This window comes from Podarcis melisellensis (assembly GCF_964234715.1).
Source record: "Podarcis melisellensis genome assembly, chromosome: 8".
In the NCBI taxonomy this organism is placed as follows: Eukaryota; Metazoa; Chordata; class Lepidosauria; order Squamata; family Lacertidae; genus Podarcis; species Podarcis melisellensis.
Window position 1 is genome coordinate 64,383,149 of NC_138540.1, and position 26,217 is coordinate 64,409,365.

The 26,217-nt window shown below is 44.4% G+C and overlaps 1 protein-coding gene across 1 annotated transcript in view; it reads left to right on the plus strand.

The window, feature by feature from the left end:
* MAN1C1 (mannosidase alpha class 1C member 1) overlaps nt 1-26,217 on the plus strand; it is a 132,742-nt gene that overhangs the window by 74,946 nt on the left and 31,579 nt on the right. Inside the window, exon 3 of the mRNA XM_081921471.1 lies at nt 24,802-24,917. Coding sequence (XP_081777597.1) covers nt 24,802-24,917 — 116 coding nt within the window. The remainder of the gene's footprint in view (nt 1-24,801; nt 24,918-26,217) is intronic.

A 26,217-nucleotide genomic window follows, 5' to 3' on the forward strand; every position in this document is an offset into this window, starting at 1 on the left:
CTTCTTCTTCTTCTTCTTCTTCTTCTTCTTCTTCTTCTTCCATACATGGTGGCCCTGCCAGTCCCAGAAATGAACAACCACCACTGAATAACTCCATAGGCTTTATCTGTGGAATATTTTATGTTGTGAGGACAGTGGAGGTTGCTGAATTCTGGAGTTGGTAGGACTATAATTGTGTCGCTACAAAAAGGGGCCTGCTGGTTGCAAATGAGAACCTCTCTACAAATATGGACGGCACTCATGCAGCCCCATAGGGCTCTGATTTAGGAAACTCATATGGGAGAAATCACCCCCTAAATGTCTTTTACCAGTCCTCAGCATATGGGAACTGTCAGCCAGTTCACATTTAATGCCAAACTATGATTCAGTGTTATGTGAATCTATTTTTTGCTTGTATGTCAGTGTAGTTTGTGTGTACACAATGTAGTTGTGTGTCGATGTCTGGTTTGGAGGACAAGTGCAAACCATACTTTATTGGTTTGGCTATAACAACAGACTATAGTATGCATTAAAGAGGAAATGTGTAATGAATTGCAGGGCGTCAAAGGAGGGAGAGTATAAGCACAGGATTTCTTAATTTAGAACCCAACAATGGTTTGGTGTTGTATCTGAACTGTGTGTGTGTGTGTGTGTGTGTGTGTGTATGAGAAGATCATAAATGAAATCATTATACCTAGAAATTGTTTTTTCTTTTCTCTTTCCCTTTATGATGCTACTGCATTGGCCATTTGGTTCACTTTGCATTCTTGCTAGCTAACAAAAGCTACATTCTTGTTTTATTTTCTCTTTCTTTTTTTATTTCACAGACAATACCGCCATAGAAAAGAAACAGAGCTAAAATGAAATATCTCCTACTGTGGCGGGGATTGCAAATTCCTTTTGGTATCCAGAACATTTGTCATTTACCACTAACGTTTGGTAGAAGTCGGTTCATGTAATGCTGCAATTGTAAGATGCAAGGGGACAATTATGGAGTTTCTGTCCTAAACAATTTCTTTTTTTCTTTTTCTTTTTTTGTACATGTGTTTGGGAATGGGGAGAGAACCTGCATTTACATCAGAATTGCTTAGCTTTTGGGAGATGGGGATTCAAACTCATTGAATAGCTCTGGTGAGAGGAAAATCACTGCCCATTTCCAGGGTGTTTTTCTTTTCAACAATTCTGCATTTCCTCCCCTTGCCTTTTCCGCCACACTTTGGTTCTAAAACCAGCAGAACCTCAGCTTTCAATAAAAGCAAATATCTGGCTTTCTTTATAAAAGAAAAAGGGTTGAAAAAGGATAAGCCATGACTTTGAAAGTTTGTAGTGTGGCAGGGGCTAAGTACTCCAGGCATGCCTTCGCTGCTTCTCCACCAGGTCACTGAATTTAATTGGCAATATTGCCAATTAAAAAAGTCGGTATAGGCTACTTCACCATATGTCCAGACATACTTTGACTAGTAACTTCTGGTCTGTGGTCTAAAAGAGATGAAAAGCAAGCTTGGTCCTGTGTGAAAGAGAAGAGAAGAGAAGAGAAGAGAAGAGAAGAGAAGAGAAGAGAAGAGAAGAGAGAAAAGATCCTGTAGAATTGCTCACTATTTCTGGATGTTTTCTGGATAGAGGATCAGAGAACAAGCCAGCCAGAACCCTTTTCACAAGAAACAAATTCTTTGGATTCCCCTGGCATTCTCACAAAGAAGTTTCTTCCATCCCAAACTGGCCAAAACCAGAAAAAGCAGATTAAACATTGTTCTTCCTCATTTTTTGGCACTGTTCTTTCCTTATTTGCTGCATTTTTATCCACCCGCTCCTCCAGGAGCCCAGGGTGGCATATATGGTTCCCCTACTTTATCCTCACAACATCCCTTCTACATTACCTAGCTACTTTAAATGAATTCAGATCTCCAGGGTCTGATGAACTGCATCCAACAGTACTAAAGGGTCTTTCAGGTGTAATTTCAAAGTCTCTGTCTCATTGAAAAATCTTGGTGATGGACCTGTGGACTGGAGGCAAGCGAATGTCCCAATCTTCAAAGGGGTGGGTGGGAGGACCCAGACAACTGCCAACCAGCCAGCTTAATACCAATACCAGGAAAGGTCCTAGAACAGATAATTGAAAAGTTGGTCTGTGAGCACTTAGAAAAGGATGATGTGATTACTGAGAGCCTTCATGGGTTTCTCAAAAGCAAATTCATGCCAGACTACTCTTTCTTCTTCTTCTTCTTTTCTTTTGATAGAGTTATAAGCTTGGTGGATCAGGGGAATGCTGTGGATATATCTTGATTTCAGTAAGGCTTTTGACCAAATCCCTCAGGATAGTCTTGCATAGAAGCTATATGATGTTATTGTTACATGGATTTGTAGCTGGTTGACTGACCAAACCCAAAGAGTGCTCATCAATGGTTCCTCTCCATCCTGGGAAAAAGTGACAAGTGAGGTTCTACTGGGTTCTGTTTTGGGCCTGGTGTTGTTCAACATCTTTATACATGCCTTGGATGAAGGAATAGAGGGGATGCTCATCCAATTTGTGGTTGACACCATACTTGGAGGGGGAGCTTAATACTTCAGAAGATAGAATAAGGTTTCAAGATGACCTTAACAGATTGGAGAACTAGGCCAAAACTTACACAATAAATTTCAGTAGAGACAAAGTATCAGATACATAATCAGATACAAAAATATAAGATGGGGAACACCTGGCTTGACAGCAGCACCTGCAAAAATGATGTATGGGTCTTGACAGACAAGCTTATCATACTGCTTATGAGTCAAAAGTGTGATGCAGCAGCAAAGAAAGCTAATACAATTCTAGGCTCCATCGGTGGAACATTAGTGTCCAGATCAAGGGAAGTAATGATATCACTCTATTCTGCCTTGATCAGACCACACTTGGTGGACGATATCCAGTTCTGGACACCACAATTTAAGAAGGATATTGACAATCTGGAACATGTGCGAAGAAGGGTGACCGATGTGATAAAGGGTCTGGAAACTAAGCCTTATGAGGAAAAGTTGAGGGACTTGGGTATATTTAGCCTGAAGAAGCAAAAACTGAGAAGAGATACAATAGCCACCTGATATTTAAAGTTATCTGAAGGGCTGAGCAATGGATGATGGAGCAAGTTTGTTCTCTGCTACTCCACAGGGTGGGACCCAAACCAATGGATTCAAATAGCAAGAAATGAGATTCTGACTAAATATTAGGAAGAACTTTCAGGTGGTAAGAGCTGTCCAACAGTGGAATGGTGGTGGGCTTTCCTTCATTTGAGGTTCTTGATTAGAGGTTGAATGGTCATTTGTCAGGGATTATTTAGCTGTGATTCCTGCATTGTAGGGGGCTGGACCAGGTGACTCTTGGGGGGGGGGTCTCTTCCAACTTTGCAATTCTGTAGGTAGGCTAGGCTTGTTCGGATATATATCGATCCTCCCTGATCGATAGAGCCGCGACTTCAGACAGCTTTACGATCCCAATCAATCACTTACAGCGGTCCGGCACGCTTCCTCCCAAGCTGTGCAATAACTCCTGCTGTCTCTTCTCAGTCACGGCTTTTAGCAGAGTAGAACACAGCGTGTAAAGCAGACTTTCTCCTTGTAAGCACACATAGACAGATTTGTCTATTTACAGCTCTTTATTAAAACATTTTACCAACAAAGACCAGGGCTTCTTTCAGCCATGTCTCTCTCACAGATACACAGAGAGAAGAAGTGAAAGTACAGGGAAAAACTCCTCCTCCTTAGCTTCTAAAAGCTTCTGTCTCCGCCCAGCTTCTGTAAGCTGACGTCAGCAGGTGACACACACCAGGGAATTTAACCAGTTAAGTTCTGAACTATAACACCCCCCCTTGTGTCCCTGCGTGATACCTGTGCAACATCTTCAGTAACACCTTGTGAGATCGATCCCTTCCCCAATGCCTTGTGCCCTCCCTTGGCAAACCTGTTTGGCATTTGTGGAACCACCTCACAACTCTCAGAATCGCACTGTGCGAAACTTACCCACGCACCTGTGGCCTGATACCTCTCTGGTGGGATACCTTTAGTTGTGCGACTGGACCTCCCAGGCACAAACTCAGGTGTTCCCTCTGACTCACTTTGATCAGCAGGTGTGTCCTCTGCATCATGGGATTCTCCTTCTGACTTAAAGCGTCTTCGAATCCTCTCCATTACACTCACAGGAGAACTAGGCGCACTCTTGGGCTGTCTCTTAACAGCTTGTGGAGATGCCCTATCCTGCTCTTGACCCTGGTCAGTGACCTGGTCGTCATCAGCAGCCTCAGCCTCTTCTTCCACCTCATCAGAACTGTCTTCTGGATCAGAGAGACATTCTGAGAGAACATCACGCCTGACAGGAGACTTTGACTTTACATCCTCCTCACAGAACTCAGCGTGTTTACTGATCAGCACCTTACTCTGATCACCTGACGGGTAGGCAAATCGCCATGCACGGGCTTCTGGCTCATACCCACAGAAGATCATTTTCTGGACTTTGGCTCCATCTGGCCCTTGCAAAGCTTTAGGCAAAGAGACAAGCGCAGGAGTTCCAAAAGTGCGCAGAAAGTGAACCTGGGGTTTGCGGCCATTTAACAAAGAGAACGGTGTGTCACCTACCAGTGAGTTGTAGACACGATTTCAGGTAAATGACACAGCCCTCGTAGCCTCCACCCAAAACTCAGGAGGTAACCTGGCTTCTTTCAGCATCACCTGTGCAGCCTTAACCAGAGCTCCACTCCTCAGCTCTGCCACCCCCCCTTTCTGGGGTGAAATAACTGTGTGTCGTATCCCTCTCTTCTGAAAGAACTTCTGCAAAGCAGAACCAGTGTACTTAGCATTTCTGTCACTGATGATCGCTTGAACCCTGGTGGAGAACCTCTGTTCCACCCCCTCAATCCAGCTCTTGATCAGCTGTGCTGCATCCTCCCTGGATTTGAGACCGTGAGTCCAGGAATTCTGCGAATAATCATCCAGAAAAGTTAGCAGAAACCTGGCCCCCCCCTAGACTCTGTGCCTTGACAGGACTGGACAAATCTATGTGTACCAGCTCAAAAGGTTTAGTGGCTACACGTTCCACCTTTGGGTAACTGCACCCTCTCACCTTTGCTTGCTTGCAAGTGTCACAATTAATGGCACTTTGACAATTTCTAATTTTACAACCTGTAACAACCTCAGGTAACGCCTGCAAATCCTCTAAAGGATTGTGAATCGTTCTCTGATGCCATACGCATGCACATGTAACATGATGAGCGGGAATTGTAGCACGCTGGTTGGGAACTGTAGCACGCAACGCTTGTGCTTTCTCAACCTTCCCCTCACCCCCAAGAGACGTTTTAAGAATGAAAAGATCATTCTGTCCCTTCCGCACTTTGGCCAGTAACCTCCCCTCTCTGGAGATTGTGCAGACATCATTTTCAAAACAAACTTTGAACCCCTTACTTAACAAATAAGGCACAGATAACAAACAGTGATGAATCTCCGGAACAACACAAAAATCCACCGTCTCCTGTAAAACAGAAAGATAGGCATTAGTACATTTGAGAACTCTAGTTTTCTGTCCATTCGCAAACTTAATGGTCTGTCCCTTCGGAACTGCCGTGCAATTCCACCTCTCGACTGCAGGGGTCTCTGGAACCATGTTGCGGTTAGCTGCAGAGTCTATTACAAAGGCCATCTCGGAATCTTCCACTCGGCCGTCTTCGAACACTGCCATACTCGCAGAAACTTGATAAGACTCTTCCTGCTGTTTACCACGACCACCTGGCTCAGTTCCACGCCTGCTTGTCTTCCCAGGCCTGTTGCTACGGAGACCTGCCTGATTCCCATGGGAAAAGTCTTTGCAAACATCCTGCATCGGCTCTCTGCTCCGGTGGGGGCAACTGCCACGCAGACGTTGAACTCCAGTGGAAAAACACTGCCCGGGGCTCCTCCCAGCTGGCCTGGCCTTCCTCCTTCTGGAACGGTGCCTTCCACCAGCCTGGCCCCCCCTGAAGCTGCTCTTCGCTTCAGCACAAAGGGAAAGTTCTTTAAACTTGCCTTTGGAACTCTTCGCCCCCCCGATCTGCTCACTAGCGCTCCTAGAGGCTAAGACATCGGGAACAGGGCCTGCCAGTCCAGCCTCTCCAGGACTCAGTCCATCACACAGACGTGTAGAAGCATTACAACAGCTCCCCAACACTGTCTCAGCCCCTATTGGGCTTTCTGGGCATCCTTCTGCCTCTCCAGGGCTTCCTCCAGGACTCAGGCCTTTCGCTGACGCCTCACACAAGCCCTTCAGCACATTCCAGGCAGCCCACGCTGTCGTTATGCCCTCCAAATGAGGCCTCAGTGATGCATCAACACATGCTTTGAGCATTTCTAGCTCTTGATGCAGCCTCTGGCTATCTTCAGCCAACACAGCCCCACAGCTTGCTTCACCTGCTCCAGCTGCTGGCCGGCCAAGGGGTGATTTTGGCTCCCATTGGTTTGCTTCCCAGAGCCCTTCAACCAAGAACAACCCCCTTATTTTTCTGGACCACGTTGCCCAACTCTTTAGAGTGAGCTTTTCCAGAGGTATATCCTGGCTTTCAGCCATCTTCTCCCGTTCTCCCAAGGTGCCCCAAGCTGTACTTACTCCGTACCAGCTGCTTGGCTCTCCCTTCCGTGGAGAAACGTTATCGGCTGCGTCTCAGCTCCCAGCTCTTAGCTGCTTTTTAGCTCCAGCTCTCTGTATCAGAAGCTCTCACTGCCTCTCGGAAGCAGGCAATTAATCATTCTTGCTCTCCGGCACCCAGTTGGCTCCCGTTGGCCTCCGACGGCCCCTCAGCCTCAGAACGCTAACTTCAAAGACATTCCTGGAGCTCACACCGACTGCTTTACGAGCGTTGGCTGACCTTCCATAACCTGTTCGGATATATATCGATCCTCCCTGATCGATAGAGCCGCGACTTCAGACAGCTTTACGATCCCAATCAATCACTTACAGCGGTCCGGCACGCTTCCTCCCAAGCTGTGCAATAACTCCTGCTGTCTCTTCTCAGTCACGGCTTTTAGCAGAGTAGAACACAGCGTGTAAAGCAGACTTTCTCCTTGTAAGCACACATAGACAGATTTGTCTATTTACAGCTCTTTATTAAAACATTTTACCAACAAAGACCAGGGCTTCTTTCAGCCATGTCTCTCTCACAGATACACAGAGAGAAGAAGTGAAAGTACAGGGAAAAACTCCTCCTCCTTAGCTTCTAAAAGCTTCTGTCTCCGCCCAGCTTCTGTAAGCTGACGTCAGCAGGTGACACACACCAGGGAATTTAACCAGTTAAGTTCTGAACTATAACAAGGCTGAGAGAGGGTGACTGACTGGCCCATAGTCACCCAGTGAATTTCATGTTTGGGTAGAGAGTTTGCCATCGAAACACTCTAATCACACAACACTGGAACTCTAGAAGCCGTGTTGCAGAATGGAAAGGTGATGATGTATAAATATCCCAGTATGACATAAATAAATGAGGAGGTAAAGGACTGGAGCTGTGGTTTTCTGCATGCAAAGCACATGTGCTGTAGCCCTTCCCCTAAATACTGAACAACTGGCCTAGAGTCTGTAAGTAAATCAATGCAGGCGTTGAAGTAAATCTAAAATTAAAGTGAAGCATATGTCAATATTAGAATTCAGCATTTCCTGGCTCCTGGCCCTGCACCTGAGCACTTGTAAACAACTCTGCTGAAACAGTTGCCTTTTCCCTGCCTTCTAAAAGCATTTCCCAAGATGCTGCCCTATAAATATTTGTTGGACCTTGAGGAGTTACAGAATTTGGACCACTGGCTCTTGCTAACTAAATAGTCTGAACCAGGAGTAACCAGCATGGTACCTCCAGATGTTGCTGAATTACAATTCCCATCATCCCCAACCATTGGCATGTTGGCTGAGGCCCAAGCACACAACCCTAGCACCAAAATTTGACATCTGAGCTTCATAGCTGTTGTTAAACTCATAACAGCGAGGTCCTGCCTTTCTGGACTTCTAGTTTAATGAGGCAGCAGTGTAAATCAAAGCTGCTGAGCACATTTGAATCCCTATCTAGGCAACAACAACAGCAGAAGCGACTGCTTTTGCCTAATGTCCTGTGACCTGTCTTTTGGCAGCTCCTTAGGACCTGCAAGAGGTATGACTGAATTGAATGAATAACTGAACTCTTCTGTGACTAAGCACAAAGTATTAAGTAAACCAGGTCTCATAGAAACAGCATCCTAATTTCTATTCCAAACAAGATCTTGGCACTAATTTTGTTTTGACAAATATGATTTGACATAAGAGTAGTGGGAGTCGAGGCCTTTCATTTTTGATCTGGATTTATATTGTTCTCATCTAAATTCTTGTCTTCTCTCTCTCGCCCCCTCCTCCTTTCTTTTCAGTTGTAAACTCCATTATTAAAGTTAGCAAGAAAAGCTATTTGCAAATTCAACTCTGTAGCGTTTAAGCGCCCTGTTATATGCAAGATTAAGTATGATAGCTTTTTAATGACTTGTGCTGTTCACTTTTGAACGTAGACAGAATGGATTAGTGTATACTTTGCTCGAAAGCTGCCCCCTCCTTCTCTCTCCTTGGTTGTGATTTTGTTTAGCAAGGAGCCACTGAAGGGAGCGTTGTTAGGCACCCATACAGATCACCTGCAAAGAGGGTGGGAAGAGAAAAGCTTGTAGGTGAGGGACTGTAGCTTAGTGGCAGAGGCTTGCTTTGTGTGCATAAGGTCCCAGGTTCATTCCCCAGTATCCCCAGTTAAAAGGGCAGGTAGCAGGTGGCAGGAAAGTCTCACTTCCTTTGACCCTTGGAACCTGATGCCAATCAGGGTAGAAAACACCTCCACTAGATGGGTAAACAGTCTGACCTGGAATAAGGCTGCCTTCAATGTTCCCAAGTCTTCATTTGACACCTACTGCCTTTTTGATTGTCATTCCTGAGCACCAGGAGCAAAGGGATGGCATGCCGGGAGGGAGGTATCTGAAAATTGTTGAGTAAGGGTGGAACAATCCTGAACTTATTTCCGAAGGACAGGTGGCTCACAGGTAGTTACAGCTGTTCACCTGATGTGCAGGATGCGTGTCTGGGCTTGGTTAGCACTTACCCTTGCTATAGCGCATGCCAGCCTTTGCACCCAGAACACAGGCAGATCTCCAACTCTGTTGTGAGCTTTCCTCTTCCTCCTGTGCTTTCTTTGTCATGTTCAAATTATATTGTCTGTACCAATCAGTGCAAACGTGAATTGAAGGGTGGGATCTTGGAGCACCTCCCCTCCCCGCGTCTGTGATTACTTAGTGCTTTTGTGGCTTGATTACATGACAGCCTTACTTAAACTTGTTAGTGTCCATGGCTGTGTGGGTTGACGTGTGCCTTCCAAAGTATTCCCCAAACAGGCAACTGAACACACATTGTACTTCCTAATGAGCCTTGGGTGATGTGTTCCTTGTCGCTGAACCATCACCACAATTGGCCCTAACGGATACCTTTCTAAGTCAATCTCAGGAGAGAGGCCCGGGCTCACAGGAGAGAAATGAGAAGTGAAAGCGGCTTATTAGCTGCTCCAGTCCAGGATTTGTTTCCTGCAGGGCAGTCAAGACAGGTATTTGAATGCAATCCAAGGCTTGTGAATCGCATGCCTAAAAATTCTATGTGTGGTTAAAACTCAGTGCAGGATTTCCAGTTCATAATAAACTTGCTCAATTTTAATGCATTCATGTGGCTAGCCTATGTGAGGTGTAGCAGAATTTAGAATATTTTTGCAAGAGCCAGTGTTATGGCAGGAAGAATTTCATTGGGGAAAGAGAAGCAGGATGTGTTAATGGTTAGAGAGTGTGATTAGACACTAAGGAAGGAGACATTTGGACATTTAACTTGGGACCATTTTATTTTTAGGAAACTTTTCAGGGTTATACTCTCTACCTGGCTGTTAAGAATTAGTATCCAACATTCTCTGTCTGCTAGTGCAATGATTTTTGATCTAGCGGGTAGGAGAGATTTAATGTTGCATAACAGAGGAATCCAACACAACAGTTGCACTAACAGAAAGTCATTGCACAACATATTTTGCAATCTGTTGTGTAACAAAGTACCAGCTACCTCCTTTGCTTATCCAACAATTTCCCACTGACACAGAACATTTTGCCAGTCACAAAGTGACTTTAATTTAGCACTACATTGGGCACAACCTCAAAAGCCCTTGGATCAGACCAAGCTGGGTCCAACTAGTGCAGCATCTTGTTTCCCATAGTGGCCATCAGATGTCTCCCAAAAACCCAACCAAAGGGCTGTAGGCAATAGACTTCTCCCATTCTTGTTACTCAGCAGCTGGTACTCTGTGGCATGGATATTCCATTTCATCTTATGCCTCCAAACCATTGATAGATCCAACCACCTCCATGACATCTCAGCTAGTGGCCACAACTGCATCTCTGCACCTCTCTTAACAGAGAAAAGACACCTCCTTCAAGAGAACCAGCATCTCTGCTTTCTTCACACAAAAGCATAATCAATTGAATTCCATAAACTGATTATGCTTGTGTGTGAAGGAAGTGTCTCCATTTTGTTTGACCTAGATTACTTGCCCATAGTTTCATTGGGTGACATTTCTCCAGTGGTCACATAATCCATTGTTAAAGTACTCGTACTGGTTCTCTTGAAGGTCTGCCTGCGGTTGAATTGCCTTCCAGGCTCCATGTCGTTTTCAACCCATGGACTTGGTTTTCTTCAAGCTAGCTCAGTCGGTAGAGCATGAGAATCTCAATCTCAAGATCCTGGGTTTCATACCCATGTTGGAGAGAATATTTCTGCGCTGCAGGGGGTTGGACTAGATGACCCTTGTGGTCCCTTCCAGCTATCCAAATTCTGTGATTCTAAGTCTTCCTGTGCCTTTTGCTTTTGCTTTTTTTGCCATTGTTCTGCCTCAAGAGCTGTCCATTCAGCACCTCTCACAGGCAACACGCTGAAGAGATGGAGCAGAGAGGAGTGATAAGGTTTATGGGTGGGTTGAAAACTGAACAAAGCTGCCTTGTTGCACTCATTCCATGTGCCTATTCTTCTCTGTGAACGAATGGAATAAATCAACACTGGCCTTAGAACTGCGTGGTACCAGTTCTCGGACATGAGGAGTGGGCAAAGATTGCTTCTGCTGTTATCTGAAATTGCTTCTATGGTGGGCAGTTCCTCTTGCGGCTGAAGAGAACAAATGGAAGCCTTGTGTCATTCTCAAGGCTTCCACAGTTTTGTGACCGTTTCTGCAGGCAGAGTATTTTAACTTTCTCTCTCTCTTTCTGACGTTGCTGTATAAAGTTAGCTTGTCTTGCAAGCCTTTTGCAAAGGCTTCCCTTGGATTTAGCTTCTTCTATAGGTGACAGTCTTTCACTTCCAAGATAACACCTTCTCCCAGGGTAAGGCAGGGTCATTCTCTGACGGATTCTCTAATGGATCGACGGAAAGTCCCTTCTGCCCTCAAACCAGCCCTTTCTTCTAGGTAGGCAGTAGGATTGTTCTAAAGTTCCAGTCAAACTTCTGTATTTTAATAGTTTTCTGCTTTTCCCATTTCTCTTTCTGCCCTGTCCAGTTTCTCTGAAAAGGCAACAAGGATGGCATGGGTATTAGCCTGGTTTTGCGGGGGGGGGGAGGGGAGGAGAGAGAACAGGTATGATGTTGCTATAAGTGCTGTTGGGGTGCATGATGTGTTGTAGTGCCGTCAGGGTGCATAATGTAATGCAGAGTAGAAGAGGACAGGCCCCTGCTACAAGGAATTTACTGTCTAAAATCTGATGCAGAGAAAACAGGGTGGTAAAACAGGGATGCAATTTGCAACCGGTTGGGTTGCACGTGTTTCGGCTCAGTTACAGTGGGGCATGGGAAATAGGGGTTGTGCCAGCAGCTTCATAGAAAAGGTGGATTTTGAGGAGGGATTTTAAAGTAAATAAAGAGGAGGCATTACACAAGTGTTTGGGGAGGCAGTTTCAAGCATACAGGGCAGTCAGGAGAAAGGGCAGTGTCCTCCGAGGGTGCAGCTTCCTCTCTCATCGGTTCTTATGGCAGATTAGGTAACTGGTGCTTAAGGAACTCAACATTTTCTTCTTTGTTGCCATCATTCTGACACGCAGCATTTTGGAACAGGTGGCCATATCGGTCCATAATGAACGATGCATTTTCCATCAGGATAAATTCTGCAATAGCCCCAATCCAACATTAATACTTCAAATTAATTCCTTGCTTTATAGGCCATGGGCAGTGATTCTGCCAGTCTCCTGGCTCAAGATTACCAACTCATGTGAAGGGAAAGCAGCAAACTCCCAGTGATCATTTTCACACTTTAATCCCAAAAATGGGATTCCTGATGTTGATTAAGGGGTGTGTGTGGTCAAACCCCCCCCCCTTCAAAGCCTTTAAGATCTGGGCTGGTGATCATAATCCTTACAAGTGATTCTGAGAAACTAGAATAAACTAGTTCTAGGATGCCATTCTGGTCTGGCCTTAGACAGCATTCCTGCCATCTCAAAATTGCCTTCCTCCTTTACACCTCCCTGGTGTCTTCTCTGGTGTGCATCTGACCAAAGCTTTTAAAGGTTCTTTTCCTAGTTGCTTCACTGCTTCCACCTGACTGAATTTTACGCATTTGATCTTTTTCCGGGGCAGCCCTGTTCCACTAGGGAACTCACCCTGCCAGCATGCTGAACAAAGTGAAGCATTGTTCCAGCTCTCTGCTTGCCTTTGTATGAAATTGCCACGATATCTTTGGTAATTCAACATCTTCCAGCATCATCCAAGTTGAGGAATAGTTCAAAGTCTTTTTTTTCCAAGGCAAGATAGCTTGTTGCAGCCTCTAGCCTTCTGCTTGCAACTAAATGCAGCTCCTTCCGATGTTGAGGTACACACAGGATTGCTGGTCTTTTAATGGACTGTCTCTAGTCTGAATTATAAATAATGTTGTACAAGCTCTTCAACTGATGTACAAAAATATTCTAGCTTCCTAAAGTCATTGAGGTTGAGACTGCTGGTTGTGACTATCCAGGAGGGAGTTCTTGGTGTTGCAGTAGTGTGTCCCCTCCTTAAGGCAACCTCTCTGCCCCCTGAGATGTTTAAAAAATGCTATCATTCTTTTGGGGCAAGGGGCTTGAGAAGGTGGCAGCAGTCCAGTTTCAGACATGCTCGGAGGAAACTGATTACTTGGATTCCTTCTAGTCTGGCGTCAGTCCTGGCCATTTTTAAAAAAATATTTATACCCCGCCCATCTGGCTGAGTCTCCCCAGCCACTCTGGGCGGCTCCCAATCAAATGTTAAAAACAGTACAGCATTAAACATTAAAAACTTCCCTGAACAAGGCTGCCTTCAGATGTCTTTTAAAGATAGGATAGCTGCTTATTTCCCTTACATCTGATGGGAGGGTGTTCCACAGGGTGGGCGCCACTACCGAGAAGGCCCTCTGTCTGGTTCCCTGTAACCTCACTTCTCGCAATGAGGGAACCGCCAGAAGGCCCTTGGCGCTGGATCTCAGTGTCTGTGCTGAACGATGGGGGTGAAGCTGCTCCTTCAGGTATACAGGCCATGGCACTAAAACTTCCTTGGTTGCCCAGGTGGATGACATTTTATGGGAGAAAGATAGGGGAAGGTATATCATCTGCCTTGCATGCATAAGGTCCCAGGTTCAATCCCCAGCACCTCCAGGTAGGACTGGGAAAGATGCCTTGCCCCAAACCCTGGAGTGCCACTGCTAGTCATTGTTGACAGTACTGAGCTAGATGCACCAGTGGGCTGACTGTATTATGGCAGCTTCCCATGTCGGGTATAGCCATCTTCTGAGAGGCTAAGGATGGAGCTTCGTATTGCACAGGGACCCTGAGGATCATCTAGTCCAACCCCCTGCAATGCAGGAGTAGGCAGCTGGCTCATACAGGGATCGAACCTACAACCTTGGTGTTATCAGCACCACACTCTAACCAGGCTCATCTTCCAGTGAGTCAAATCATTGCTCCATATAGCTTAGTATAGTCTGGAGATGCTGGGGATTGAACTTGGGATCTTTTGCATGCAAGGCAGATGATGCCATACTACTGAGCTACAACCATTCCCCGAATCTCCCGACAATCTCTTACCACCCTCCCCTGAACTAAAATTTATGGAAACATAGGAAAGCTCAGGCTATTTGTCCATCTAGCCCAGGATTGTCTGCTCTTTTTAGCAGCAGCTCTCAGTTATCTGGGGGAAATGTCTTTCCATCACCTGCTGCTACATTGTCCTTGCAGCTGGAGCCTTCGGGGACTGAGCCTGCGTTCAACGCATGTGCTATACCACTGAGCTGTGGTCCTTCGCTGGGGTCAATTGAGGGGAAAGAATGCCTGCTGATCCAGTGTGCCTGCAGTATAGATCAGCCTGTGAAAAACAGAGAGAGTAAGAGAAGGAGAAAAAGGGACATCTCCATTATTTAAAACAGAGTTCCAAATTGCAGGCAAGAGTTAAGAAGTGAATTCCCTAGACTAAAGCAACTGGAAACTACTGGTTTAAGTGAAAGTAATGTGGATTGTTGGTTTTGAAACTTAGGTTGTAGATGAGGTTGAACTTTTGGATGGTTTAGGGTTTTAGCCCCTTTCAGATGTGAAAACAGGTAGTTTTCTTCTTTACCTAAACAGTTCCTTGTGGGAGAGAGGGGTTTTCTGGTTTCCAGTTCTAACTGTAGAAAGCAGCTGGAAACAGTGGTTTTTCAGGAGAAGACATGGATGTAGTCAAATACTGATAGGCTTGGGTTTGAATTTGTTTTGTCTTTCCTGAATCATAGAGGCTTTATTCTGAATGCAGGCATATTTCTGGGAAGGTCTGTTTTCAGAACCACTGCTCTTCCTGCTCTTCAAATAGGCAGTCATAATACAAGGCTTGCAAGAGCTCATTCAGAGACGTCTGTCCGCTCTGGTCTAGTGACAGCGTAAAACAGCGAACCTTTGACTTCCATTCTCATTGTCTCTACATGCTCTCTCTCCTCAGTGCTGCTCAGATGAAAATAGATACTCCTGTTCTAAGTGAGAGAGCAGCTCATCATAGATAGATAAAAAAATAAAAATGCCATGGGGAAGCCACTTCAGAGCATGTCTGGTAGCCTCTGCATTAGGCTGAAAAGATATGGGTTTTTTTAACATTAAAGGGCACAGTCCAAAGGGGGATGTTCCCTCTGAAACTAAGGGGAAGAGCTGATCCCATTCACTGCAATGGAACTTTACACAAAAACACCCTGTTGGGTGGTGCCTGACATCATTTCATCTCTTTGACAAAAAATAGGCTGGTCTGTTAGACTGGAAGGCTCAAATGATGGCATGCTCTCCTACTGAATAGCCAGTGCAGTTCAGCAAACAGGAAACGTACATGCAGGTGGGGCTAGAGCTCTTCTCCCTGAGATCCCTTTTTTGTTTAGTTAATGCATAGATCCCCTCCCCTCTGCAACCCCCCTTTTTTTTTTGCTTAGAGTTCAGTTGCGGGAACCAACCACCTGAAGTGTACAGCCCAGACATGGGCTAACCATCTCCATGTGAAGTACATCCCTGAGAAAGAGAGAGACATTACACTGATCTGAACTTTCAGAAAGCTATCTGTCCTTTGTTTTAGCTCTGTGCTAAAAGAAATGCTTCCTTTCGTCTGTCCTGAATCTTCCCAACATTCAGCTTTCACAAGAGGTTAGTGACAACTTGAATGGCTTTGGAAGAGACACGGACAAATTCATGGGCAGCAAGACTATCAGTGACTGCCAGGAGTGATGGCTGTGTTCTGCCACCACTGTCGGAGGCAGTATGCCCACAAAGACCAGTTCTAGTTGCAAGTGGGGAGAGTGCTGTTGCACTTCAGCTCCTGCTTGTGAGCTTCATTTTGGGGCATCTGGTTGGCTGTGGTGAGAACAGAGTGTCAGACTAAATGGGCCTTCGGCGTGATCCAGCAGGACATATTGTGGGGCCATTGGCAAAAACCTGGGTAGATGTTTATTTCCTATAAGAGAGATAGGGAACTTGAGACCAGATGTTCTTGCACTCCGGTTTGCCCCCCCCAACACAGTCAATCAGTGGTCGGAGATGTGAGCAACTTCTGGAGGACCACGGGTTCCACAACCCTGTCTTACAGCAAAGCTTTATTGGTTTGAACACTATTCCAGGAGAAATATTTTGCTTTGCTCATCCTGTAAAGTTTAGTGTGTACACACACACACACACACACACACACACACACACACTTACTTGCTCCTGTCCCTTTATTTGCAGATCTAATCAAAGGTGCTGCAGAAGAAAGGAGCCGATTCTTAAGTCCCTTTGTAAGACAAATGCAAGCCTTCCACCTCTTGCTTCCTTGGACATCAAGCATTCTAGGAACAGGATGAAATAATAGCTTTGTGTCTTGTTACAAAAGGCCAATGCATCACTGAAGCCCGTCCTCAGTTGTGTACACGCTGCAACAGAGAAAGTGAAACCATTCATGGTGCTGGATAAAAGAGCAGCACTTGTTATTAATCCCTCAGTGCATTTCATGTATTTAAAGACATTTATTTTACACAGCAGCCCCTTTGCCAATCCAAACTTCTTTTTTCTTCATTTCAATTAAGCATGGCTTTTATTATTCGTCTCGCAGTTCCTGTTTAGTTGGGGGAGAGGAGGAATCTAGTTCTCTCTTCTCTCTCCTCTTTTATGAAAGGCTTTTGTGGATTATATCGTCAAATTAAATCAAGCCCATTAATGTGCTACTTTTGCAATATCACAGTAATAGTCTGTGCCTCGGGCGCTCTTTGGGGGTGTTTGTTTCTCCCCCCCCCCATATTTCCCTGTCTTCTCGCCAGTGTCCCATGTTGCTCAGAGCTGGTACATTTCTTCCATTAATAGAAAACAGCATAAAAAGCACATAATCATTAATATTGCAAAATCATTAGAGCTGATAAAAAGAAAGGAAAGCACTGGCTCGGGCAATGTTATTTTTCATGGTCACTGCATTTTGTAAACATGTTACAGAATCAGCTTTTTTTTTTGAAACAGCCTTGGAGCTTGGGACAGGGTTGTTTTTGTAGGGAGGGTGACTTCTCTTCCCTTGTGCTCTTTTCAGATTTTGCTAGTTAGGTCATCGTCCTTTGGTACTATTTTGCCACTAGCTGGCAGAAGCCCAGGCTTATCTTGCCAAGTTCTTTCTGCCCATGAGCAGACCTGAGGTTGACAAATTGATAGTTCACGCAGACCAAGGATGAGGGGAACAGAGACTGAATCAGCCCCTCAACCTGGGTTTCAGCTGCCTTCCCTGATACCTCCATTATTACTCAGGTGGATGTGAAACCTGAGCTACAAATGAGGTGCTAATGCTTGTTCTCTGAGATAACCTGGCTAGCTTGTATAATAATGACAGTAGTACAAGATGAGAGAAAGTTAAACACTGCATCTTTTTAAAAACAATTCCATTGTTTGCCTTGAGGACCAAACTAGGTGAAAAGTTTATGAAGTGAAGCCTTGCACATAACCGTGGGGCTAGTGGGCACATGCATGGGGTTGCACAATTTGTTGTCTTCTGTGTTTTGCTTTCAGTTTGACTGCAGAGCTGTGTGTGTGGTAAAATGCCACTGTTTTGTTTCCCCCCAACTGCTGGGTGGCCCACTGGATCCTTCAGGAGCAGGGCTTGTATTTTACCAGCAAACATTTGGAGTTAAATTGAAGAGGGAAGATCCAGTAGTAATCTTCAGCATTGTGATGTGGAGGGTGAGCGCTGGGTCCTGTGCAACTATGTACACAGCAACCAGTGTAGGATTGGGACCAGGACTGGAGCTGTGGTACATGGGCAGGAGGGTTCCCATGGAAGCAGTTGCTTACAGGCAGCTTTCATAGAGTTGGAAGAGACCCCAAGGTCATCCAGTCTAACCCCCACAATGCAAGAATCACAGCTAAAGAATCCGTGATAGAGGGCCATCCAAACACTGCTTAAAAACCTCCTTTGCACATTGTGCAGTTGCAGACACATTAGTGTATGTGTCACAAGGAGTCACAAGCAATCCCAGGTCCCTCATGCACATACTTTTTTACAAAGCATTGAAAATGTGTGTGTGTTCTCTCTCTGACACAACTTAAACTTTGCAGGTGCGCCTTAAAAACATAATGTGTGAAACAACCTTGAGCAAGTAGGCCTTGTGATTGTGATTTTGATAAATTGTTGTTGTTTTATAGTCTCATTTTCTGTGGATTGTTTTTATCATTAAGCAGTATATTAATGTGTTAAATAAAATACCGGTAAATGATCAAATTCTCTTCTCTGCTATTGCAGTGGTCAAAGGTGCCCCTAGTTTTCGATGCATTTTTCATAACTGCCAGAAAAACATACACACACTATGTGTGTGTGTGTGTGTGTGTGTGTGTGTGTGTGTGTGTGTGTGTGTATTTGGTTGTGGTCAGCAATCTGCTGACTGGTTCAAAATTGTCAAAAGTGTTAATCTAGTAATTGAATGAACCAGCAAGCCTTTAAAACAAAAAGTCATTAAAGTGAAGTTGGTCCAACCATATGAAAGCCTTGCAGGAAATGCCAGCTTTTCTTCAAAATATGGTTTACCAATAATTATTTGCATTTATTTTAAAATATTTTCCAAACCTTATTTATGATGCTCTTACCTAATATTTGCTTTTAAAAGTTCAGTGCAGCTTACTTGATGCTCCCTGCTAGATTTCCCCTCCAGGTGGGTCCACATCTCTTTGGTCTCATGAATAGATATTCTCTTCTATCACGCAGCAGGAGAATGATGACTGTGTTATTGAGACTGTAAGGCGGCTTCCCAGCCTCTGTACTGTGCCATATTATATTATTATCTATCATTAGTATTTTAATTCTAACTCTCCCTTCATCCAAGAATCACAGGGCCATGTGCAGAATCAGAAACCATATTAAATATTATTATTATACATATGCACACAGGCTTTAAAACATCATATAATAATAATAAAAATACTATATAGGTATTCATAGGGCCAGGTGAAAGACATTTGTGTCTGTGTTTGAATGTCCCAAGTCCTGAGCAGTGGGGAGATTTGGAGGCCTCAGGTACAGTTTGGCATAGAGCAGGAGTTTGGCCCCAAATTTCATTCGGGTGGTCCGTGTGTGGATTTGTGGTTGAAGATGGGAAACAGCACCTCCATCACATTGAATATTCATATTGATTTTCAATGGTGCCTTATGCCTTCCTTTATTTCTTACATAGCATTTTATTTTATTCCCATGGAATTCAAATTGCAACACAACAAAATGTGACCTATAAGAAATAAAAGAAGCAATAAATACACAATAAGAATCATACAGCATTTAGTATAGCACATTACATCTGCTACAACAGGCAGAAAAACAACAACCATTAAGTGGTCTTCCAAGAGCCTCAGCAATCTTCAAGTGGTCTGTGAGCCCTCCATTGTCCTATTTCCAATACTGCCCATGTTAAGCATGTGATGTGGGCCACTATCACTTGGCTTGTACATAGGATGGAGCTGAGAAAAATGGCTTAGCCAAGCCTCCATGGTTAGTCCCATCAGGAGTTTACAGTAATAGAATCCACAGAGTTGGAGGGGGTTTGTGTAGGCCAACTAGGACAACCTTTTGGCTGCCCAGCTTCTGCTCAATGACCTCGAGTGGGGGAGCCACCTGGCCCTCTTACAGGTGCCACATGACGCTCATTCTGGATTTGCAGGAAATTATCTTTCAGTGTGGCAGCACTCATACTTGGCAACTGCCTGCCTGTTGGCATTAGGCAGGCACCTTCACTGGACTCTTTTCAGTGTCTGCCTAAAGCATTTTCTTTAGGCAAGCCTATCAAGTCATGTAGAATTGCTGGCATGTGTTCCAATCTGGTTTTTAGCTTATTGTTGGGTTGTCGTTTTTCATATTTTACATAGTTGTTTTAAACTGTTTTTTACTCATGATTTTATTATTTTAGTAAACCGCTTTGAGGTCTTGCTATAATCAAGAAGTATATAAATATTTCATAAATAAGTTTGTTCATTTATTTTTATTTCTAGAAAGTACCACCCTCTCTTAATATATCAGGGTGGTTGGTGTGCATCAACATAAAGACTAGCTACAAGGGAAGGGAATTAAGCATTGCGTAGGGCTGTCATCATGGAAAAGTCATCTAACGAATTGCACTCAGGGGTGACTGCGGATGTACATTATTTTTTGTGACTTGGAAACTGCAGTTTTATTAATGCAGCTTAAATTTGCTGAATCCCACCTAATAGCTTCAGAGCTGGGTAGCAACTCAGTTTGAAGGTTGCCTGTGTGGGAATGTTCTGGGGTGCAGTAGAGGATATATTGACTAATTATATCCTTATCCAACTTGTGCTAACAAGTTCCCAAAATATCAGCAGAGTTTATAAACATTCCCCCTTTAAGTTCGCAATGGTAACGTGTGCACAGGTTCGCTAGACCTTCTATAATAATTACTCTGGTAATTTCCCCTTTGTTCCCTCTTAAAATACAAGACACGACACAATCTTTATAAAAGTATAAAAGAGTTTACTCACGTTCTGTTCACAATATGATCCCAGAAGGCACACAGCTTTAAAAAGGTAAAATACATTTAGAATCTATCTTGTAGCAAGATAGTCCTTATCTCCTCTCTTGGCTGGGAGCCAAGAGAGCATCCTTAGATGTTTCCTCATGGAAGGAAGATGGCAGAGAGAGATGGCAGAGAGAGAGATGGCTGCCTGCCCTGTGCTTTTATCATTTACCTGCACAGGTGAGGCCACACCCACCTCTGGTCACATGCGGAGGAAGTCCGTCCCCAGGAAGTTTACCTGCTTGCTGGACAGACATCCCTCCCCATGTTCTAACATGTACACTCTAGGAATGTTGTCATTGACTGCTCCTGTGTTTACATCCCACAGCCTGCAACTGAAAACCTGCAATAAAAGCCATACTCAGCCCTCTGGCCCTCCTAATCTGGCATGGTGGGTGCTCAACAACCCCTCTGCTGTTGCAGTCCAAGGCAGCAGAAACAGGGGGTTGGAGGCATTCTGCTTGGTAGTGTGACAAGGTTATGAAGGCCCTGGTGGTTTATACAGTGGGGCGCTGGAGTCAGTTGTGCTTGGTCTGCATTTGCACTGTTGCCCCCTGCTGGAGGACAATGGCAGTAACCACTAGATCCCTGCTCAGTAGGGAATTTATACTCTGCTAGTTATACAGCAGCACCATTCCTTTGACAAGGCTTGTTTTGGACACCCAGAGTGTTTGTTTAGAAACCTGCTGTTGCCAGTTGCTGTCATCTCTTAGCATTCATAACGGTGCTAGAAACATGAGACATTTCACTGGAAATGTGCATTCATTGTCTGACAGAACAAAGGGTTCTCCATTAAGAGAGCTATCTGATCTTGCATGTCATTTCTTGCAGCTAGAGAATGGCTCCCTGCCTTTGCCAGGCAGCTGTGGAGAAAACTGTGCTTTAACCAGAAAGAGCCTGGAGAGACTGTTTGGTCTCAGAGCTTGGTCCGAAGGGTACATGTTACACCAGCCTCGCTGGAGCTATGCAGTCAGTCAGGATCTCATAACACTAGAAGGGAGGCAACATTGGAAGGCAAAAGGAAGTACTTCTTCACACAGCACATAGACTACTGAATTTGATCCAACAGGAGATAGTGGTCGCCATCAACTTGGATGGCTTTCCAAAAGGATGAGACATTTCATGGAGGATAAGGCTATCAGTGGCAGGGAGCCATAATGGCTATGTTCAGCTTCCACTGTGGAAGACAGCATTCTTCTGAATACCCTGTGTTGCTTGGTGTATGGCGGGTGTATAATCTGGACTCTCCACTTCAAGCACTAAAATGTCTTGGGTCTCATTTGTTCAGGCTCTGATCTACCTCAGATTGGGCTCTCTGTTATCTCTCACGGCATATGTAAGCCTCACTCTTAATTCCTGGCATTTATCTGCCTAGGCCACAACCAGAAACACAGAACAAAAACACTATTTCTTCATTGCTGTCATAGTGGTAAGGCAACTTGTCTTTTGTATTAAGCATCCCTTCAGAGACCATTCTGGAGATACCTGCCAGTGTGTTTGGTCTTTAATGGGGCTCTGCTTCTCTGGTAGGAATCCCATGCGTAACCATATTGGTGTGACCCAAGCAGCAGCTCTTCAGAATGATCTGGATATGTGGTCTGACAAACTATTTTCACGCAGACATCTGTTGCAGCTGATTTCCCCAGGAGCACACCGTTTGCTTTTTATCAGGCTTTAACACATTTTGGCTTCGAATTCATGGCTGATGAGTGCCACGAGTTATCAGAAGAGTTGTGAACCAATTAAAGGGTTTTTCTGTTTTAGGTCTCCTGGCAGTATTGCATTCACTGAGTCATTCATAGATTTTAAAAACTCAATGCTATAAGATCTTAATATACCCCTAGGGATTTTCTGCCCTTAAACACCAGACAGTTCAGGGTCTGTCTCCTCTCTGCTCTGCATCCAGGCACCAGAAACTCAATGGAGGGAGAGATTGTTTTACTGATGTCTTTGCCCTCTTTTCTTCCTTCTTCAAATTGAGCCACTGTGTACATGCTCCAGGTCTTGTTCCAGTCCATAATCTGGGAAGGCTGAATGGGAAAACATGCAGAAGTGGAACCTGCTCAACATGCTTCAGGCCATATACCCAGTGGTGTAGCACAGGGGCAGTTGCCTCAGATGCAAAATATCAACACCCAGTGCCTAAATACAGCTTCATGCTTCCATCTCTGGGCTCCGTTGAAAGCAACTTTCCCATGCAAACCAGGAAGTGACACCTCTGACACCGTTAGGCAGTTGAATATGCATGCGTACTCCATCCACTTCCCTCCTTCCCACCCACCTCCTCTGTGTGGCCCCGGGCACTGGCAACCCATGTTATAACTCATACACTCCCTTCTTTTACACCTGAACGAAGATCCTGTAAGAGCGTGAAGTCATGTAAGGTTATTCCAGAATTCTGCTTTTCTGGAGAGGAAGCAGACTGTTCTGTGGAGGACTGAGGATAGGTGAACCTCCGTCTTGTTCATATGAATTGACAGATTAGGAGCAGAGGCTTTATTAAAATTGTTAGAGAGACAAAAGAAAAAGGACAAATTGTTACGGTTTCTGCTTTAGGAGACCTGACATTATCGGTCGTTCAGAATTCTCTCAGATTGTCAAGAGGTAGATAGATACAGTTGGACTGATAGGCATTGTACACGTGGATCTTGTAAAAACCTTCTGACAAAATCCTTCCCCAAAGGCTATTAAGTACACATAGCAGTCACAAGATAAGAGGTCAGGGTAGCCAACAGGGCACCCTCCAGATGTTTCTGACCTACAACTCCCAGTATCCCTGAACATCGCCCCTGGTGGCTGGGGCTGATGGGAACTAAAGTCCAACAACACGTAAACCGCTTTGAGGTTTTATACAATCAAGCAATATATACATTTTATGAAATAATAACAACATCTGGAGGGCCCCGCATTGGCTATTCCTGCTTTGATGAAATGGTAACTGGTTAAGGAGGAGGAAGCAAATGGGTATGTGAGTGTAGGTTAGCGGGGTTGCACTGGATAACTTGATGAGGAGGTCATCTCAGTGTGTGGCATCTGTGAAAAAGGCAGGGATTCCATGTGAAGCTCATTAAACTGGAGATTAAGAGGAGCAAATAAGAGGTGCTAATTGCCTTTGCTTTGCTGTGAAAGCCTGTTCTCTGTTTTTGAGAACTCTTGGTCTATGCTCCATTTACGTTCTCCAGTCAGCCAGCTGATGGACTTGATCATGCTGCTTGCACTGATTAATTGGCATGAACCCAGGCTGAACACACTGTTTCAACATGGGATATAAAAATTAAAGCTGTGTTTTTAAGGATGGCTTGAAAACTGGGGTTCTTGTTGAAATTTCAATGGCAAAGTGGTAAGTACTCCAGCACTATTCACCAGAACTTTCCCTGTCTGGAAAGCCTTCAGCAATAACCCCTTGACACTCGGCACCAGCTGAATTTTTAGCTGCAAATGTAGCTATGGAGCTGTGGCACAAAGGCAGGTTTTTTAACTGGTAGCACCAGCGTTATGGAATGCTTTCTGTGCTGAAATATGAGAGGCCCCATCAGTATTGACATCCCACTGGCTCTTGAAAACACAGTTATTTAGACAAGCATTTCCCTCAACTCCTCACCTGAACCTCCGGATGCAATTGCTGTTTTGACTGTTTTCATTGTTATGTTACTTTAATGGGCTTGTTTTATTCTACATTTTAAGCATGTATTTAATGTTTTGATGAAATTGTTCAACTGTATATTTTAATTCTGAGTAGATATATTTTTGTAATTGGTTTTATACTTGGAAACCACTTAGAAGCCAATTTGACAAGTAAGCAGTGTGTGTGTGTGTGTGTGTGTGTGTGTGTGTGTGTGTTGTAACTCCCATTTACACCTCAGCCATTTCTCTGTTGCCTAGCTTCTCTGTTTGGCACACATACACATCCCAATCACAATTTCAGGCATAAACTCCTTGGGGAAGGAATTTGCCCCCTTTAAAAGTACCATATTATTTCATTTATGAATTGCTTCCTATGAAACATCTTGAAGCAATTTCACAATGCAATAAATGTGCATATAAAAGCATATATAGAAACAATTAAGAACCAATACATATATAAAAGCAGTTAAAACAATTATGTAGCTAAAAACAACAGCAGCACAGATGCCAGCCGGAATCTTGTATAAATTCTAAATGATAACGTGAATGCTAAATGCCATTTAACCATTAGTGTTTCTGGGGTTGTTGTTTTTTACAACCATCCATGCATAAACACATGGGAAGTAGAATAAAGATCCATTTCAAACTGTTCTGTTTTCTGCTGATGCAGGAGGTCTCCGGGGAGCAACTGTGGTGGATGCCTTAGATACTCTGTATATCATGGAGCTGCAAGAAGAATTCCAAGAAGCCAAAGATTGGGTGGAGAAGAACTTTGATTTGAATGTGGTGAGTCAGTCTTTGAATATGTTTCTCTGAGCTGCAGAAACCGCCTGGCATGTTTGGGACCCTGGAGTTTTGACTTTGGGCTCTTCACAAACAAAGGCATGCAGACCCAGCAGAAGCAAGCTGAGAATTGGGAATTGGTGCAGTTCTGTCAAGTACCAAGAAAGGGCTCATCCACACTTAACCTTTGCTGCGCACTTTTCTAGGCAAAGTTCCAGTGGCTTTCCAAGTCCGTGTCCAATCTGTCTGTCTGTCTATTTATTTATTTTGTTTGTTTGATTCAGTGGTAACATGTCTATTTTCCCAGGGAAAGTGCCAGAACAAACAAACAAGCAAAATAATGGAGCAATCCATTGAAAACCTGATTGCCATTTACTCCAGTTCAGTGGTAAAATGTGGGTTTACCTAGTGGGACGCAGACCTGGAATTCCCAGACCTATGCCTAGAAACACGGCACAAAAGGAAGTGTGAATTGGCCCAAAGTGTCCTTGATGCTTCTTATTCTTTAGGAATTTCCCTTGATCACTGGATAAGAGCACCAGAGAAGATAAAATCCAATCATGTCAATTTCTCTGTTGCTTTCCCCTTAAGTGTCATTTATTTCTATCTCCAACTCCTACTCCTTGTCCACTCAGCAAGGTTGGTCGTTTCAGAAGTCAAACATGGCTGCAGGCATTTGAAGCTCAAGTGTTAACAGCCTAGCACTTTCAATTTGTAATAAAATGTTGTGTTAAATCTAACACCACAATTTTATTGGAGGTGCAGAATGGGGCAACTGGGTGGAGGAGAGACTTGAACCCAAACCTCCCAGACCTGAACCGAAATCACTGGGTCGCAGGGGCTCTCTTATGAACATTTAAGTCTGATATTGGTATTTAGCCATCATAAATGGGTTTCTGAATCTTCTGAATCTGAATCCGCTTCAGTTAATCACCATTTGAAAATGAAGCTAAACATAACTTTGCATGAGCTAGTGCAGCCTTCTGTGTAATAAGCCTAGAGGCTAAATACTGGGAGAGAATCACCACTGTTCTTCAGACCAGTGAGAGTAGCTGACCTAGAAGCTGGAATAGGGATCAGGATCTTCTCTGGCCTATTTCTGTTAAGAGACAGAGGAGCATAGGAAGCTGGGAACCTCAGGCCTAGGGCCAAATGCTGCCCCCAGGCCTCTCTTTGGCCCTCAGGTCTGCACCCTCCAGGCCACGCCTCCTCTTCCAAGCCACACGCCTCACTGGATAAACTTTGCACCCTCTTTTATTGTTTTTGCCTGGCTGGAATGTGTTCTTGGACTCTTATAATGCCT